At 48.4% G+C, this 17,946-nt stretch overlaps 1 protein-coding gene across 1 annotated transcript in view; it reads right to left on the bottom strand.

The window, feature by feature from the left end:
- Positions 1 to 17,946, bottom strand: part of Lipc (lipase C, hepatic type) — a 41,715-nt gene that overhangs the window by 13,036 nt on the left and 10,733 nt on the right. The window contains exons 6-7 of the mRNA XM_045160598.1: positions 3,767 to 3,884; positions 847 to 1,065 (exon numbers count right to left, since the gene is read on the bottom strand). Of these exons, the coding sequence (XP_045016533.1) occupies positions 847 to 1,065; positions 3,767 to 3,884 (337 nt within the window). The remainder of the gene's footprint in view (positions 1 to 846; positions 1,066 to 3,766; positions 3,885 to 17,946) is intronic.

The following is a 17,946-nucleotide window of genomic DNA, read 5'->3' as shown; positions in this document are numbered from 1 at the left end:
GGACGACAGGCACACGAGGGACTTGCGCCTGGCTTTACGTGTGCTCTGGGAAGCGGAGCTCCCGTCATCAGCCTGCGCAGTGCTTTTAACCACTGAGTCCTCTCCCCGGCGCATGAGGCGATATTTCTTTCTTTCTTTCTTTTTTTCTGGTTTTTTGAGGTAGGGTCTCATTCTAGCCCAGGCTGACCTGGAATTCACTATGGTGTCTCAGGCTGGCCTCGAACTCATGGCGATCCTCCCACCTCTGCCTCCCAAGTGCTGGGATCAAAGGCGTGCGCCACCATGCCCGGCGAAATGAAAACTATTTCTTAAAGGTCACCACGGTTCTCACCTTAGATTCCTTCCCAAGACCACAGCTCGGCGTGTGGATTCAAAAATTCTGTTATTTAAGAAACTTCCCTATGATTATTTGTCATCTAAGGCTTGAAAGGCAGAGAAAGAGAGAGGGAGAGAGAGAGAGAGAAGTTGGGATTGCAATCTGTTAAAAGCCTCTTTCTGGGTCAACAACAAACAAGAAATGGAGCTACAAGTTGCCCCTGATATATTAAGGTGGTCCCCACTGATTGATCCCCAAACTGGGGTTTGAGAAGCCCTGGACTGGGGACGAGGGTCGCAAATCGCTGAGGAGGTGAGGCTGGGCATGAGTTAGCAGACCGGGTGCCAATCCCTGTCTCCTCGCCATGGCTGTGTGGACGTGGGAGAGCATTTCACTTTTTTTTGCACCCCATCCCTGGGGCCTCATAGTACCCACTTTCTGTGACTCATGGCAGACTGAGTCATGGAGCGGCCAGTCGTGAGCGGGAGCTGAGTGGATGTTACCCAGCAGGAAAGGGGGGCAGCTGTCACCTTTGCTGGGTCTCTCCGGCTTTGACTCGGATGGTCTTGAGAACGAGGCCCGAGTGGTGAGGCTGTATGCCCCACGGCATGATGGTCTGCACCGTGTTCCAGATGTTGGCCCACACGGCGCTGTTTTCCCACTTGAACTTGATCCTGATCAGCTCGCCGATGTCCATATCCAGCGTGATAAGGAAGGAGTGGGTCTTATTGTTGGTGATTCCTTCGCCCCTTGACGACACAAAGGAAACCAGACAGTCAGCAGAGTTTAGTCCTACAGGCAGAGTGGCCCCAAAGCACCCACAGGTTGTGTGAGGTTGGTTAAGGGCCTTTGGTATCATGGCGGTGTGAATAAAATATCCCCCCCAGCCTCGTGTGTTTTGAAGAATACTTGGTCCCCAGCTGGTGGCTATTTGGGAAGGACGTGAAGTCTGTGGGATATGGAGCCTTGCCAGAGGAGGTGTGTCCCCTGGGGTCTCCAGATCTTGAGGCTTATTAGAATGAACCCAGTGTGTACTCATGGCCCAGCTCACCCCTCTGCTGCCTTCCTACTGATCTGTGACAATGTGAGCTTGTGCGACACCTCCCCTGCTGTGGAGAAGTTTCCCCTTGATACTGTGAGCTGAAATAAACCCTTTCCTCCCACATGCTGCTTTGGTTGGGCGTTTTGTCCCAGCAATGGGAAAGTAACTGCCACAGGCATGAGTTTTTGTTGTCGTTGGCCGCATTTCTCAACTGTGTGTTCAACAGACAATTAATAGAGATGGTTCTGGCTATGGAAGAATAAAAATGATGTCTCCACAATAAAATTGGGAAACCAGCCAGGAGTGGTGGTGCACGCCTTTAATCCCAGCCCTTGGGAGGCAAAGGTAGGAGGATCTCTGTGAGTTCAAGGCCAGCCTGTGACTACACAGTGAATTCCAGGCCATCTTGGGATAGAGCAAGATCCTACCTCATAAAACAAAACAAAAATTGGGAAATTGTACTATTTTCTGTGTTAGTACACTTAAGAATATCCCCAGTGCTGGGATTACAAGTATGTTCCATCATGCTTGGCTTCTTTTATTTTTTTAAATGCCAGCTTTTTTAAACAAAAGTTTTAATTTATTTACTTATTTGAGAGAGAGAGAGAGAGAGAGAGAGAGAGAGAGAGAGAGAGAGAGAGAGAGAGAATGGATACACCACCAGGGCCTCCAGCTGCTGCAAATGAACTCCAGATGCATGTATTACATTGTGCATCTGGCTTACCTAGGTTCTAGGGAATCAGATGTGGGTCCTTAGGCTTTGCAGGCTAACGCCTTAACCACTAAAGCCATCTCCCCAGCCCCATAATGCCTGGCTTCTTCACATGTGATTGGGGATCCACGCTCAGGTACTCATGCCTGCTGACAAATACTTTACCCACTGAGCCATCTCTCCAGCTCATGCCTGTTTAAAAATATTTTATTTATTTATTTATTTGCAAGGCGGGATGGAGGAGGGAGACAGACAGAGAGATAGATAGATAGATAGATAGATAGATAGATAGATAGATAGAGATAATGAACGAGAGGGAGGGATGGGCATGCCAGGGCCTGTTGCCATTACAAATGAAATCCAGATACATGTGCCACTTAGTGTATCTTGGCTTTACCTAAATACTGGGAAATTCAACCTGGACCATCAGACCTTATGAGCAAGCACCTTTAATGGCTGAGAATATCTCCAGCTCATGCCTGGCTTTTAAAAGGTATGTGTTGTGGCATCAAGCTCAAGCCCTCAGGCATGCAAGGCATCCCTGGCCTCCAGTTAACTTCCTTTAGCTTGGTCTGCTGTTTCCTGGTGTCTAGAAAGAAGATGCCAAGAGACAGTGTGATTGGGCAGTAGCCTCAGACCAGTCCAGCTCTCGGTGATAATTTACACAGACACGTGCGCCCCACTCTTCTCTCCACGAAAGCTTCCCTCCTTATAGACAGCAACATCTGCTAAAGCAACAAAGCCGCACGGCAACCGAGAAACCGCACAGAAGAAGGATGCATTGATTGGTGCGAGATTTAAACAGTGCTGTGAGGCACCATTAACAGCTCTGCTCACTAAATCTAGACAGTACAAAAGCCCAGCGTTGACAGAGTGGCTAAGCGCCCTTTGCAAGTTCAAGAGCAGTGTCTTAGGAGGGATGATTAATCGTGGACAGTTGGGGGGAGGGCTGCCTGGCGTGGCTCTTCCTGCAGTGTGGGCGTCTACCCACCTGCTCGGCTGTAAGCATCCCGAGGGTTGCGTTCTCTCCACCTCCACAGCAGAGTGCTGAATGATGCAATGGGTGGATGACTAGGGACCCAACACTCGGGGCAGCCCTCAGAGGGTCAAGGGCGATCCCTACAAGGTTTGAATGGCCTATATTGCTTCCACAGGCAGTCTATGGGGAGGGTGAAGATGGCAGGAACAACCAACTCATGGATATTTCCTGGCTGGGGAAGCTGGGTCATCTCGGAATGAGGCACTGTGAGGCTGCTGGTGTGATCAGGTGTGCAAGAGGGGAGGACAATGGAAGGGCTGATACTCCAGGCTGACTGAGAGGGCTAATCAGTCCCAGAGGGAATGCAGGCGTTTCATTTCTGACTATGGTTTTTGGAACTCACTGGAAAGGTGGCGGGGTCTTCTTGTCAACACCTGGCCACCCTCATAACTTCTCCTCACCATAGTCTCCATTCTGCACTACACACCGTGGCAGAGGCAATCCTGGCCTCCCCTTTCTGCTCACAGGGCGTTAGCTCTGTCACGTTCACAGACAGCGCCCCCCGCCCCCATAAGAGATGGGACTGGAGGGACTGGGTTTGAGTGGACGTCCCATTGGTCAGGAAGTGTGTCTGCCTGACCCTTGAAAGGCAGAGCGCACTCAGGGTCTGTGAGTGTGCTGTCGCCACAGACGGGGTGACACCGTGCGTGTACTCACAGAGTGATGGGGACTTTCTTCATTTCCTCCTTTGTTCCCAGCAGTGACATTGTGAAGGTGGGTTCTACCGGCTTCTGGATCTGGCTGATGAACTGGACCTTGAATTGGTAATGGTAAACTAGAAAGGGGGTGGCAAGAGAAGGGGGAAGGAGAGAGACAGGAAGTTAAGCAGGATTACTGTCTTTCTTCCTTTCTTTTTTTCTTCCTCTTGCACTCTCTCTTCCTTCCTTCCTTCTTTTTCTTCCTTCCTTCTCTCTCTTTCTTTCTTTCCTTCTTTCTTTTGGAGCTAGGGTCTTATTTAGCCTAGGCTGGCCTTGAACTCACTATGTAGCCAAGGATGACCTTGAACTTCCAATTTACCTACCTTCCCCTTCCCAGTTCTGGGATTACAGCATGTTTTATTGTGGTACCCAGCATTCTACCAGCTGACTGACAGCCAGCAACCGCCTTCCCTTTGTTTCTTTTCTTTTTGTTTTAAATAGGGTAGTAGCTCATTTCAAACAAATGCGCCATGTAGCCCTCAAACTCCTAATCCTCCTGGCCTCAGTCTCCTGACTGCTAAGGTTGGAAGCATGTACTCCATATTCTATAATTTATTCAGGAATTTTACATTGAAAATCCTTATTATGTTTTTATTAATATTTTTATTTATATATTTGCAAGCAGAGAGAGATAGAAGAGACAGAGAGAATACATATGCTAGGGCCTCCAGCCTCTGCAAACAAGCTCCAAGTGCATGGGCCATTTGTGCATCTGGCTTTACATGGGTACTGGTGAATCAAATTTGGGTCGTTAAGCTTTGCAGGCAAGCATTTTTAACTGCTAAGCCATCTCTCCAGCCTGTTTTTTTAAAACTATTTTTATTTTTATTTATTTATTTGACAGAGAAAGAGGGAGAGAGGGAATGGACATGCCAGGGCCTCCAGCCACTGCCAACAAATTCCAGACGCGTGTGCCCCCTTGTGCATCTGGCTAACGTAGGTCCTGAGGAATTGAACCTGGGTCCTTTGGCTTTGCAGGCAAATGCCTTAACCTCTAAGCATCCCTCCAGCCCTAGCCTGTTTGTTAAAATATATTTTTATTTATTTGAGAGACAGAGAGAAAGAGGCAGACAGAAAGATAGTGAATATATGCATGCCAGGGCCTCCTGACACTGCAAACAAACTCCAGATGCATGTGTCCCTTTATGCATCTGGCTTTATGAGGGTACTAGGGAATTGAGTCTGAGCCACCAGGCCTTGCAAGTAAATGCCTTTAATCACTCATTCATCTCTTCAGCCTGAAAATCTCTATTTTAAAAATGTAAAAAAGACAGATGTGAAGGCAGACGTGGTGGTGTTACAACTTTAATCCCAGCACTCAGGAGGCAGAAGCCAGAGGACCTCTGTGAGTTTGAGGCCAGCCTGGGACTACAGAGTGAGTTCCAGGTCAGCCTGGGCTAGAGTGAGACCCTACCTTGAAAAACCAAAATATAAAAATAAGAAAAGACATGTGGTGGTATGTTCCTGTAGACCTGTCACTTTAGGGGGCAGAGATGGGAAAATGAGCAGTCCAAGGGCCACCTGTACTACATGAACCCCTGTTTGACCCTTCCCCCGCCAGAGAAAGCTTAGATAGATAGGTACTGGAACGTCCATCTTAAGTGCCACAGAAAGGAAAATTTACAGCAGGTTGGAGAGATGGCTCATGGTTAAAGGTACTTGCTTGCAAAAGGGCCTGATGGCTCAGTTTTGATTCTCTGGTACCAATGGAAAGCACAAAGTGGCACATGCATCTGGAGTTCGTTTGTAGTGGCAAGAGACCCTGGTGCACCCATCCTCTCTCTCTCTTTCTCTTTCTGGTTGCAAGTAAGTAAAAATAAAATAAAATAAAATTAAATTAAAAAATATATATATAAAGTGTTGACTAGAAAATGATGGAGGAATTGCAATACAGCATGCCTGGCATTGTTCCTGATCTCTGCGCACACATCTGTGTATTTGACCTCAGCCTCCTTTGGCGAAATGAAAACACACGCGCGCGCACACACACACACACACACACACACACACACTTAGACCTGAATGAAACAGGATGGGGCGTTTTGCACGCTTGTGTCTCCCTGGCCCTAGTGATGACTTGTCCATCTTCGGGACGGTTCCTGGCCGTAAGCTGCGCAGGTTTGGTGAGCACACGTCCCAGCGGGAACGAGGCGATGAGAGGTGGAACTGGGCCCCAGCCCCTTGTCTTACCAGCTCCCCTGCAAGACCTTCGGCTTTTTACTGCTCTTTTACTTTTACTTTTACTTTTACTGCTTTTCCTTATCGCCGCACAGTCAGAGCCGGAAGACGCTCGGTGAGGAAAATGACAAGGATGGGTTCTCTGAACCACCCGTGGGTGGATGGACCCTGGCTTCTCATTCCAGAAGCTTCTGGAGAGGTCTTACACTATCTAGGGGTCGTCAGGGCATTGCTGTAAGTTGAACTGAGGCAGAAAGGAAAGGTCCTTCGAAGGGCACAGGCTTCAGGCACTGGGCTAGGAGTGCGGGATGTGGGCAGAGTGAGGTGGGGGCTGGTCTTATGCGGCACTTCCCGGGGTGGGAAGGGCATGTTTCAGAGCTCCAGGAACACCCAGTGCCAGGATCTTCAGCTCCGCCCACCATTGGAGGGAACACCTTCACACCTGCTGTGGGTTTGGTCCCATGCTACCAGAGATGAGTAAGAACAATTGTAATTGGCAGCGTGCATGGTAATGACATGGGCTTCTATTAATCTTTTAAAGAATCTTTTATTTATTTGCAAGCAGAGAGATACAGAGAGAGAGAGAGACAGAGAGACAGAGAGAGACAGAGAGAGTGAGTATGGTCATGCTAGAGCCTCTAGCCTCTGTAAATGAACTCCAGATGTATGTGCCACTTTGTGCATCTGGCTTTACATGGGTCCTGGGGAATTGAACCCTGGTTGTTAGGCTTTGCAAGCAGGTACTTTAACTGCTGAGCCATCTCTCTAGCCCTCCTGATTTTTTTGACACTAGCTTGCAGTTATTATCTCATTTAACCCTCATGACGAATTGATGGCCTTGTTATCTCGGTTTTACATAAGGACATGGATCAGAGAAAGGGCCAATGACTACTGAGGGTCACCGAGCCAGTTGAAGCAGCAGAGCTGGGAGGTAAAGTCCGGCCAGCCTCGTTATAGCACCGGAATGTTTACATGCTTACACTCTAGGACCCAAAGAAAAAGTGAAATATGAAAAGAGATTTAACTTGAAAAGTGTCAAGTGCAATTATTTACTTAAAATAAGCCAGAAATACCTTAAATATTCAATAATAGTAGAATACTGGCTTTTAAAAATATTTATTTGAGAGAGAGAGAGAGAGAGAGGCAGATAGGGCTGGAGAGATGGCTTTGCAGTTGAGGCATTTGCCTGCAAAGCCTAAGGATTGAGGTTCGATTCTCCGAAGCCAGATGCATGAGGTGGTGCATGCATCTGGAGTTTGTTTTCAGTGGCTAGAGGCCATAGTGTGCCCATTTTCTCTCTCTCTGTCCCCAATAATTAAATAAAAATATTTAGAAATATTTATTTGAGAGATGGAGGGGAGAGAAAGAGGCAGATAGGGCTGGAGAGATAGCTTAGTGGTTAGGTTGGTTGCCTGCAAAGCCAGAGGACTCAGGTTCAATTCCCCAGGACCCATGTAAGCCAGATACACAAGGTAGTGCATGTGTCTGGAGTTTGTAAAAGGAAGTAAGAAAGAAAGAAACAGAGATAGAGAAAGAGAAAAGAGAGAGAGAGAGAATGGGCATACCAGGGCCTCCAGCCACTGCAAATGAACTCCAGACACATGTAGTCCTGGGGAATCAAACCTGAGTCTTCTGGCTTCACAGGCAAGTGCCTTAACCACTAAACAATCTCTTCAGCATCCCCCCTTTAAAAATATTTATTTATTGGGGCTGGAGAGATGGCTTAGCAGTTAAGCGCTTGCCTGTGAAGCCTAAGGACCCTGGTTCGAGGCTCGGTTCCCCAGGTCCCACGTTAGCCAGATGCACAAGGGGGCGCACGTGTCTGGAGTTTGTTTGCAGAGGCTGGAAGCCCTGGCGCGCCCATTCTCTCTCTCTCCCTCTATCTGTCTTTCTCTCTGTGTCTGTCGCTCTCAAATAAAATAAATTTAAAAGAAAAAAAAATATTTATTTATTGGGCTACTGGGCTTTTTTTATTTTGTCATATGACAATCTCATTTCTCTGGACAGGTTTATAAGGTGTCACATTCTCTCCCTTCTCACATCATCTGATGAAGAAGGAAGCTGAGGCCGAGACAAAGTGAGGTCGATTGTGCGTGATGACCACGGGGTTAGTGACGAGGCCGGCAATCAGAAGTTAGTCATCTGACTTGGAGCTCCGGTGTCCAGTCATGCAGTTCACTCTTACAAAGCCATTAAAAGATATTTTTGGAGCAATTTCAATGCTCTGAAAGAAGTGAAGAAGAAAAAAGCCCAAATCATAGCCTATGAAATTGCAGAACTAACGTGAGACCAAGTCTGTAGAGCAGAATGCCTAGAAGGGGGACACACTTGGAAATCGTGACGGTGTTTAGCCCTAGAGAGGGCAGGGAGACAGGCTTTCTATTTTCCTGCAAGACCCATGCCCCTGCAGTAAGAATTCTAATTAGAATCTTATCGGAGAAAGGAGATTTTCAAAGAAACCAGGAGAACTCGAAGCTGCCGCACCCTGAGCTTGGAGGAGCCCGCCGTCAGGAGGCGAGAACCCAGCTCCCCTGCCCTGCCTCGTGGACCGCGCTGTGCACGTCCAGCTCCTGAAGGCGCTCTCGGCAGCTCGCGGTTGCTCGAGCCAGCACAGCACACAGCACTCACTAGACTTCCAAGGAGGACTTTGCTGGCTCTTTGTCGAAGGACCTCATGGGATGCCCACTGCATTAAAGACCTTCACTGTGAATAGGAAGAGTAGTCAAATACCTTAGCTGCTATGCATAAAGTTATAAACCGTTTCGGTCAACATTTAAATTAATTAATTTATTTTTAATATTTGATTTATTTGCTTACAAGGAGACACACACACACACACACACACACACACACACACACACACACAGAGAGAGAGAGAGAGAGAGAGAGAGAGAGAGAATGCACCAGAGGAGAGGAGTGAGAATGGGCATGCCAGGGTCTCCTGCCACTACAAATGAACTCCAGATGCATGTGTCAACTTGTACATCTGGCTTATGTGGGTCCTGGGGAATCAAACCTGGGTCCTTAGGCTTCACAGGCAAGTGCCTTAACTGCTAAGCCATCTCCTCTGCCCATTTATTTAGTTAAGATTTTGTTTTTATTTATTTATTAGAGACAGAGAGAGAGGGAAAGAGAGAGTGAGTGCACCAGAGCCTCTAGCCACTGCAAATGAACTCCAGACGCATGCACCACCATGTGCATCTGGCTTATGTGGGACCTGGAGAATTGAACCTGGGTCCTTAGGCTTTGCAGGCATGCCTCTTAACTGCTAAACCATCTCTCCAGCCTCCCGCTTACCTATTTATTGATTTTTAAGGTTGTGGTGTGGAGAGGAATGGGTACACCAGACCTCCTGCCACTGCAAACACACTCCATGCGTATGTTCCTTTCTGCATCTGGCTTTACATGGGTACTGAAGAATCAAACCCAGGCCAGTAGGCTTTGCAAGCAAGTGCCTTTAACCACTAAGAAATTTCCCTAGCCCACCCAACTCATTTTTGGCCATATATATTTTTTGTTATTGTTCAGTTTTCTGAGGTAGGGTCTCATGTACCCCTGGCTGGCCTTGAATTCCCTAGGAAGCTAAGGATAACTGTGGTGGTTTGATTCAGGTGTCCCCCGTAAACTTAGGTGTTCCAAATGCTAGGTATCCAGCTGATGCAGACTTGGGAATTAATGCCTCCTGGAGGCGGTGTATTGTTGGGGGTGGGGGTTATGGCTGTTATAGCCAGTTTCCCCTTGCCAGTGTTTGGCACACTCTCCTGTTGGTCCACCTTATGTTGGCCAGGGGCTGATGTCCACCCTCTGCTCATGCTGTCATTTTCCCTGCCATCGTTGAGCTTCCCCTTGAGCCTGTAAGCCAAAAATAAACCTTTTTCCCACAAACTTCTCTTGGTTGGGTGATTTCTACCAGCAATGCGAAACCGACTGCAACAATGACCTTGAACTCTTGGTCCTCCTGCCTCTTCCTCCTGAGTGTTGGGATTGCAAGGCTGTGACCCATACCTGGGTGGTGGGGGTGGAGTACCAGGGTCTCATACATGCTCTGCAAGAACCCCGCTAACTGGGCTTGCTTCCCCAGCCATCATTTTTGGTCCTTTCAATGGAACTAGGTAATGCGACATGCTGGATAGTCTCCGCTTGCTGCCAGTACCCCTCAGGTGGCACCTATGGGATGTGATCTCTTGCTGCACAGTACTCTCTGGTTTCTGGTTTGGTCTGGTCATAGGAGGTATTAGCAGGAGGTCAGGGCTGAGGGGATAACCCAAAACCTTTCCTTTGGTCCCTTCCTGCTAGAGGGTTGTTGGCTGTACTGCAGCCCCTCCTTCTGGTTCACTGGGGTTCGCCCAGGGCCAGCCCCTCCCCCCTTTCCTCCCTTCCTCTGTTAGACTCAAGGCGAAACCTTTGTGGGTTTCCTTTCAATTGCCCACTTCTATAGGAGCCCCATTCATGTTCTTTCTCTTTTTTGATGTTTTTATTTTTTAAAAATATTTTTATTTATTGATTTATTTATTTATTTATTTAGAGAGTAAGAATGGGTACTCCAGGGCCTCGTGCCCCCTGCAAACAAACTCCAGATGCATGTGCCACTTTGCGCATTATGTGGGTACTGGGGAATCAAGCCCAGGCTGTCAGGTTTTGCAAGCAGGCACCTTTAGTGGTTGAGCCATCTCTCAGTCTCCCCACCCGTTTTCTTGAGGTCAATGAGGGTCCTATTTTTAGCTGAACCCTACACTGATGTACTAATGATCCTGGTGAGTTACAAATACAGATGTAGGCACAGGACTCTGCATTGTCCCTATATCAGGACAGTCACCTTGTTGGAGAAATCTTGAAATATTTTTTTTCCCCACATGAATGGGACTTTTGGGTGGGGATATAGCTCAATGGTAGAGAGCTTGCCTATCATGTACAAAACTTTGGGTTTGATTTCTTACACTGCTACACACACACACACACACACACACGCATATAAGAAAGGGCCTTTCATACTGAAAACTCGTTATTTGTTCTTATGTAGAGTTTCATAAGCATTTTTCCTAAAAAAAAATGTATCACTCTCACTGTGTCCATTACCCCACCCTGCCCTGGTTAAAAAAAATCCCACAAAAATTAAGGAGAAGGCATGAGTAGTTTTGTCCACTTTACCCTTTTCCTCCCTTTTGGTCTTTTGAGGTAGGGTCTCACTCTAGCCCAGTTTGCCCTGGAATTGACTATGTAGTCTTATGCTGGCTGGCCTCAAACTCACAGCAATCCTCCTATCTTGGCCTCCTGAGCACCCGGGATTAAAGGGGTAAGCCACCACGCCCAGTCCATTTGACCTTTTGAGTGTTTCATTAGAATGGTACAAAATATAATTTGGCTGGCTCATGACGTGGCTCAGCCAGTAGTGTCTGCCTGGCCTGCACAAAGTCCTGGCTTCCATCATATTAACTGGGTTGTACTCTTAGGAAATGGAGGCAGGAGGATCAAAGTTCAAAGCCATCCTTGGCTACCTCGTGAGTTAAAGCCTGGGATACTTGAGACTCTGCCTCAAAAAAAAAAAAAAAAGTTTAGCCGGGTGTGGTGGCACGCTCCTTTAATCTCAGCAGAGGTGGGAGGATCACCACGAGTTCGAGGCCACCCTGAGACTACATAGTGAATTCCAGGTCAGCCTGAGCCAGAGGCAAAAAGTTGATCTCATGATAGTCCAATGGAGTTCAGCACCAGCCTGGTGCACAGGCCTGAGTTCTGACAGGAGAAATTATTTCAGATTTTAAACATGAGAGGCCTGAAAAAGTTCCTTCGCTCCGAGTCAGACCAGGCAACTTCATCCAGAGCAGGAAGTTGGCCTGAAAGTCTCCTCACCAGGAGAAATCCTGGATTCTAATCCCATGTACCCTGTCAATGCTGCTTCCTGCAAGTTTTTTGACGCAGCAGCAGCAGTGAGCACATGAATTTCTGCAGGGAGGCCGCTCTGTTTCTTCCCCCGCTCTGGATCATTAACTACTGGCTCAAGGGCTCTCAGGGCCCTCTTTGCAAACATCATGAAAATTTTTTTTCTCTGTTCATGTGTGAGACGGTAGGAATGAGCACACAGGGCTTTTCTAAGGCACCAAGGACTTGCCTCTGTACCGCAAACACATCTACTTCTGGGGATGCTGCTGGTCACAGGGCTATAGGACCCAAGGGTGGTGTGGCGTCGCATGCTGGGGCTGGAGGCGGACTGGGTGAGTAAGGAGCTGCCTGCCTCTGGGCGGTGTTGTTAGTGAGCTGCTGACTGCCTGGGCCTGGAGATGGGGGGCGTGTATGCGTGTGTATGCGGACATGCATATACATGGTTATCCTGTATGTGCATGCATGTGTGTTATATGTTTGCATGTGTACATGTGAGCATGCATATGCTGGACATGTGTGTGAGTGCATGCATGTTTGTGTGTGTTATGTATGTGTATATATGTTTATACATCTGTGTAACTATACGCATGTATATGTGTGTTGATTATGTATGTATGCATATGTGTATCTGTATATGTATGATGTGCACACATACATGTATACATGTAGGTTTGAATGTGTGTATACATGTGTGCCTGTATGTGTGTGTATACATGTATGCATGTACGGGTGTGTGATGAGGCACGAAGCACGTGTTCACTGCCTTCTGTTGTCAGCTATGTGTGCTGTGAGTCTTCACGTGGGGTGTGTGTAAAGACATGTGCATGTGTGTGCACACGGGTGCCTGTGTGTGCGGTGAACATGTGCTCACTGTCTTCTGTGAGCTGTGTGTGCTGCAGACCTTCACGTCGGGTGGTGGCGAGTCGCGCACCGAGAGGCAGAGCCCGGGTCTGGCTGTCTTCACCCCCATTCCGTGGTCTTACAAACACAGGAGCACTCTCTGTGGAGCCCCCCCCCCCCCGCCTTTGAGAGGGTCTGCAGAGCTCTCTCCCAGTGCTGTGACCAGTGAGGACTGGGGCGTGTCTTCTGGGAGGTGACCCTCCATGTTACCTTCTCTGAGCCCCTCCGGGCTGGACTGGCCAGGTGACAGTGAGAGCCACCAGAAGCACCCGCTTTTCGTGGCTCGTGCCCATGCTTGCGCATGCCCCTGACAGAACTGAGGCTCATGGAGGTCATGTCACTAGGTGAGGTCACATAAGTAGTTACAGCAGTGCCATGGTTCTTTACTTTCCTTTGCCTGACTGTAAGCTTGTTAGTGTCTCTTCTGGAACCTTCTCTGGAAGACACCAAACCCTTCCAAACAAAGTAGCTGAGAGAAGGCAAGAACAGATGGACTCCTCAAATTGCGGTTTGTCTGGTCGCCTCCCCAGGGGCAGGGCAATGTGCTCCGTTCCCCTCAGTCAGAACCAACAGCGGAACCTCGTGCGAGAGGAGGCCGAGGCATTGGGGACAGTGCTGGCCAGGAAGAGTGGAGGACTGGGGATAAGAGGAGCCGGATGACAGATGGCTGGAGAGTTCCAGGGTCATGGGCCACTCTGGATGAGCCTCCGCCATGCAGAGGAGCCGCAGGGAGAACAAGGAGGAGTTGGGTCTGGAAGCCAGGCCAGCTGCAGCGAAATATTGGGTTTGCCATTCACAAAACTGTGTGACTTTGGGAACATGGCTTAACATCGCTGAACTTTTTTTTTTTTTCAAGGTAGGGTCTCACTCTAGCTCAGGCTGGCCTGGAATTCACTGTATAGTCTCAGGGTGGCCTTGAACTCACGGTGATCCTCCTACCTCTGTCTCCCGAGTGCTGGGATTAAAGGCATGCGCCACCACACCTGGCTTTCCCTGAACTTTTAAAAACATATATTTTATTTATTTGAGAGAGAGGAAGAGAGAGAGAGAGGGGGGGGGAAGGAGGGAGAGGAAGAGAATGGGCACGCCAGGGCCCCCAGCCACTGCAAATGAACTCCAGATGCATGCGACCCCTTGTGCATCTGGCTTATGTGGGTCCTGGAGAATTGAACCAGGATCTTTTGGCTTTGCAGGCAAATGCCTTGACTGCTAAGCCATCTCTCCAGCCCCCTCACTGGGCTTTAAATGCACTCTGAACATCCCATCTCTGTCCTTCTTCTCCTTCTCTCTCTCTCTCTCTCCCTCCCTCCCTCCAAATCAATCGTGAAGCCTGGGCAAAGTTCCCCCACTTCCATAAACGCTACTTCCACCTCCTCCCAGTCACCTCATCCAACTGCCAGGAGCATGGCATTAGTCCGGGCACTTGCTAAGCAGCACTTAGCACAATCCCCGGCCCTTAGAAACACCCTTTCAAAGTGGTAACATTTTCCCCTGGGAGACCGTGAATGGGAGTGGGCGATAAATTGCCTATTTTCATGGGCAACATCTCTCCATTTCCAGCTGTAGTGTTTGCCCGGGGTTCTGGTGCGGGTTTAAAGAAAACAGATCCTTTGATGGTTTTGCCGGATACCTCAGAGCCAGAAGGATGAGGGCCAAGTCAGTCTTTCTCTGGGAAACTACAAAACAGGGAGGAATGTTTATCTTGTCCAACCAGACTCTGCCCTAAAATATATAGTACAATAAGATGTCCTCAAAATTATATGGATTATGGCTTCTTTGCATAGCAAGTCTGTTCTTTGAAGGATCTGCATGTGGTCACCCAGTGCCGGCGGAGGCCCACGTCACAGACTGGTCATGGTCATGATGGATGGAGAACAGGGTAGTTCTGTGGCCTGGACGAAAGGCTTTGTGCCAGCGCCCTCGGCAGAACTTTCTGCGAGAATGTGAATGTTTTATTTCTGTGCTATCCAACACAGCAGCCATGTCACTGAGCCCTTGAAAGGGGGCTGGGTGCTGGGAAGATGGCTCGGTGGCAAAAGACACTTGCTTGCAAAGCCTGGTGGCCCAGGGGTTCAATTCTCAGCCACCCACGTAAGTTGGACCTTTGTTTACAGTGGCAAGAGGCCCTGGTATAACCATACACATAAATAAATAAATGAAATTTTAAAAGAAAGGCAGCCAGTATGAAGAACTGCAGTTTTGGTTTTCTTCAACATATTTAAATCGGGGGTTGAATAGCCACATATGGCTAGTGGTCGGCTATCCTACCTGGACAGCCGTTGCATTACATATATTAGAGCTAAAGTCCAACTACACAAGCCTCATGGAGTGTCATGTCCAGTCTTCCCAGGGCAGCTTGTAGACAAAGGCCTGCTGCCCCTAGCTTGGGAAGATGAGGGATTGTTCTATAGAAAGACTGAAGGAGAACTGGGTTGATGGGAGGTCAGGGACGGGAGGAGGCCATAGGGAAAGCTCCCACTTTGCAGTAGAGCCCACAACACCCTCCGCATCATAGACCACATGGGCACCATCCTCGTTAGATGTCCCTGGAGCAAGGTAGCTAATTGGAATAAAGAGATAACTGTTGTCTCTAAGGGACTCACTGCTCCTGGTCTGCACTGAGAGGCTCCTCTGCCACGCCCTGGCCAGAGGTGGTCTCTGCCAGTGGACAAGCGTGCGAGACTGGGTCGCTGGTGGGTGAAACTATGCTATTCTAAAGTGATATTGGTCCAGCATAAGACAGGGTCCTTGTGGGGTTGGGTCTGCCGCTCAGTGGGCATGTTTGCACCTAGCGTGCGCCAGCCCTGGGTTGACTCTCCTGCACCGTAAGAAACAGGGTGGCGTAGTACGTGCCTGTAACCATCCTGGCACTGGGGAGTTCCAGGCTGGAAGGTCAGAAATTCAGAACATCCTTAGCTACATAGAGAATTTGGGCTACATGAGATGAGACCCTGCCTGCAAAAAAATAGACAGACAGAGAGAAAGGAAGAAAGGAAGGAAGGGAGGAAAGAAAGAAGGATAAAAGGAAGGAAGGCCGGGCATGGTGGCACACGCCTTTAATCCCAGCACTGGAGAAGCAGAGGTAGGAGGATCATTGTTAGTTCGAAGCCAGCCCGAGACGACATAGTGAATTCCAGGTCAGCCTGGGCTACAGTGAGACCCTACCTTGAAAAACAAAACAAAAAATAAAACAAAACAAAAAGAAAAAAAAAAAAAGGAAGGAAGAGGGAAGGAAGGAGGGAAAGACGTAGACGTGTTCTCTCAAATTCTCAGAAGTGCAGTGGCTCCTGCAGCCTCGCCGCTGTCTGCCTCTCCTCTTCCCCAGCCTCCTTCTCTTGACCCTCGTTTCCTGGTTTCCTGTCCCCACCTCCAAATCCCTAGGAAATGGCCGTAGGCTGGGCCCAGCCCCTCACTTCAATAAAGTTCCAGTTTAGCCCCGAAGGTGGAGAGGGGTGTTTTCTCAGGTAAAAATTGCTGTACACATTGCTTGGAAGCCTAGGGTCTAACTAGTGGCTTCGCTAGGAGTCCCACCACGTCTTTTATGCAAGTGATTTGTCTGTCTGACCTTAGTCTCCCCATCTGAAAAGTAGCAGGCTGCCATTTCCATGATACAAACAGATCCAGTAAAAAGTGGTTGTTTGGCACCCAGGAGGCCAGGAGGGTAGGAGGATGCTTTGAGTTTGAGGCCACCCTGAGACTACAGGGTGAATTCCAGGTTGGCCTGGGCTACAGTGAGACCCCAACTCAAAAAAAAAAAAAAAAAAAAAAAAAGACCAGGGCTGGAGGGATGGCTTAGCAGTTGAGACACTTGCCTTCAAAGCCAAAGAACCCAGGTTCGATCCCCCAGGACCCACGTTAGCCAGATACAAAAGGGGGCGTATGTGTCTAGAGTTCCTTTGCATTAGTTGGAGGCCCTGGTATGCCCATCCTCTCTCTCTCTCTATCTGCCTCTTTCTCTCTGTGTGTGTCACTCTCAAACAAATAAAAATAAATTAAAAAAAAAACAACAAAAAGAACCCACCAACAAAAACAAAACAAAACAAAAACAGATAAAAACAAACAAATAAGCAAAAAAAAAGGGGCTGTCTGAAAGCCAGGCTCAAATCCTTCAGGGGGCCTTGCTTTGTCTGTTAGAAGAGAGGCTGCTTGATCCTCACACCAGTCTAAATCCCGCAGTGGGACAGTTCCCTGGAGAAGAAAGGCTTCCGAATGTCCTCACCAGCTCCTGGAGGGACAGGCAGGGCAGGGAGCCCAGTGGTACTGAGGCAGGGGAATAGGGTCTGGGAGTGAGGTTGGAAGTGACCTGTGATGTGTCATTCTCAAGCACACACACCAGGGTGGGGATGTAAAATGCTAATGACATGTGCTGTACATAAAATTGCATGTAGCACATATGTAACAGAGCATGCATGACCTAAAAGCCTGGAGAAGTGATGGAAAAGCCCCATCCTTTGTAAAGAGTGACAGATGAGCTTCTGAATTTTCTGGTTTTGGCTCATGTCCTCCCTTGGAAGTGTATTCTTGTTTTAAAAAAATATTTTATTTATTTATGTGCAAACAGAGAGAGAGAGACACACACACACACAGAGACAGAGACAGAGAATGGGTATGCCAGGGCCTTTTACCACTATGAACAAATTCCATATGCATGTGCCACTTTGTACGTTTGACTTTACGTACATACGGGGGATTGAACCAAGGCCATCAGGCTTTGCAAACAAGCACCTCTAAACACTGAGCCATCTCTCAGCCCCATGTTTCCTTTCTTAATAAATTTTCTCGCTGGGCATGGTGGTGCACGCCTTTAATCCCAGCACTCAGGAGGCAGAGGTAGGAAGATCACTGTGAGTTCAAGGTCACCCTGGACTACATAGTGAATTCCAGGTCAGCCTGAGCTACTGTGAAACCCTACCTCGGAAAAAACAAAAACAATTTTTTTTTTCCTCACTCTGCTTGCTACTCTACACACGTGTCTCTGTCTAATTCTTTGTACTGCAACACAAATTCCTGGAAACCTCATCAGGACCTACTGAACCCCGATATTTACTAGCATTAGTCCTTCCTTCACGGGGAAGGGAAGATGCATCCTCATAGCCCAACCGTCCCCCGACACGATCGTGACCTGTCACGGTCTCTCACGGGTTTCTTTCGTTTGTGGGTCTGTTTGACTCATGTCACACATCA

The sequence above is a fragment of the Jaculus jaculus genome, chromosome 10 (assembly GCF_020740685.1).
Source record: "Jaculus jaculus isolate mJacJac1 chromosome 10, mJacJac1.mat.Y.cur, whole genome shotgun sequence".
Lineage (NCBI taxonomy): Eukaryota > Metazoa > Chordata > Mammalia > Rodentia > Dipodidae > Jaculus > Jaculus jaculus.
Note: the sequence above shows the minus strand (reverse complement) of the source record. Positions and strands in the feature narration are given on the sequence as shown.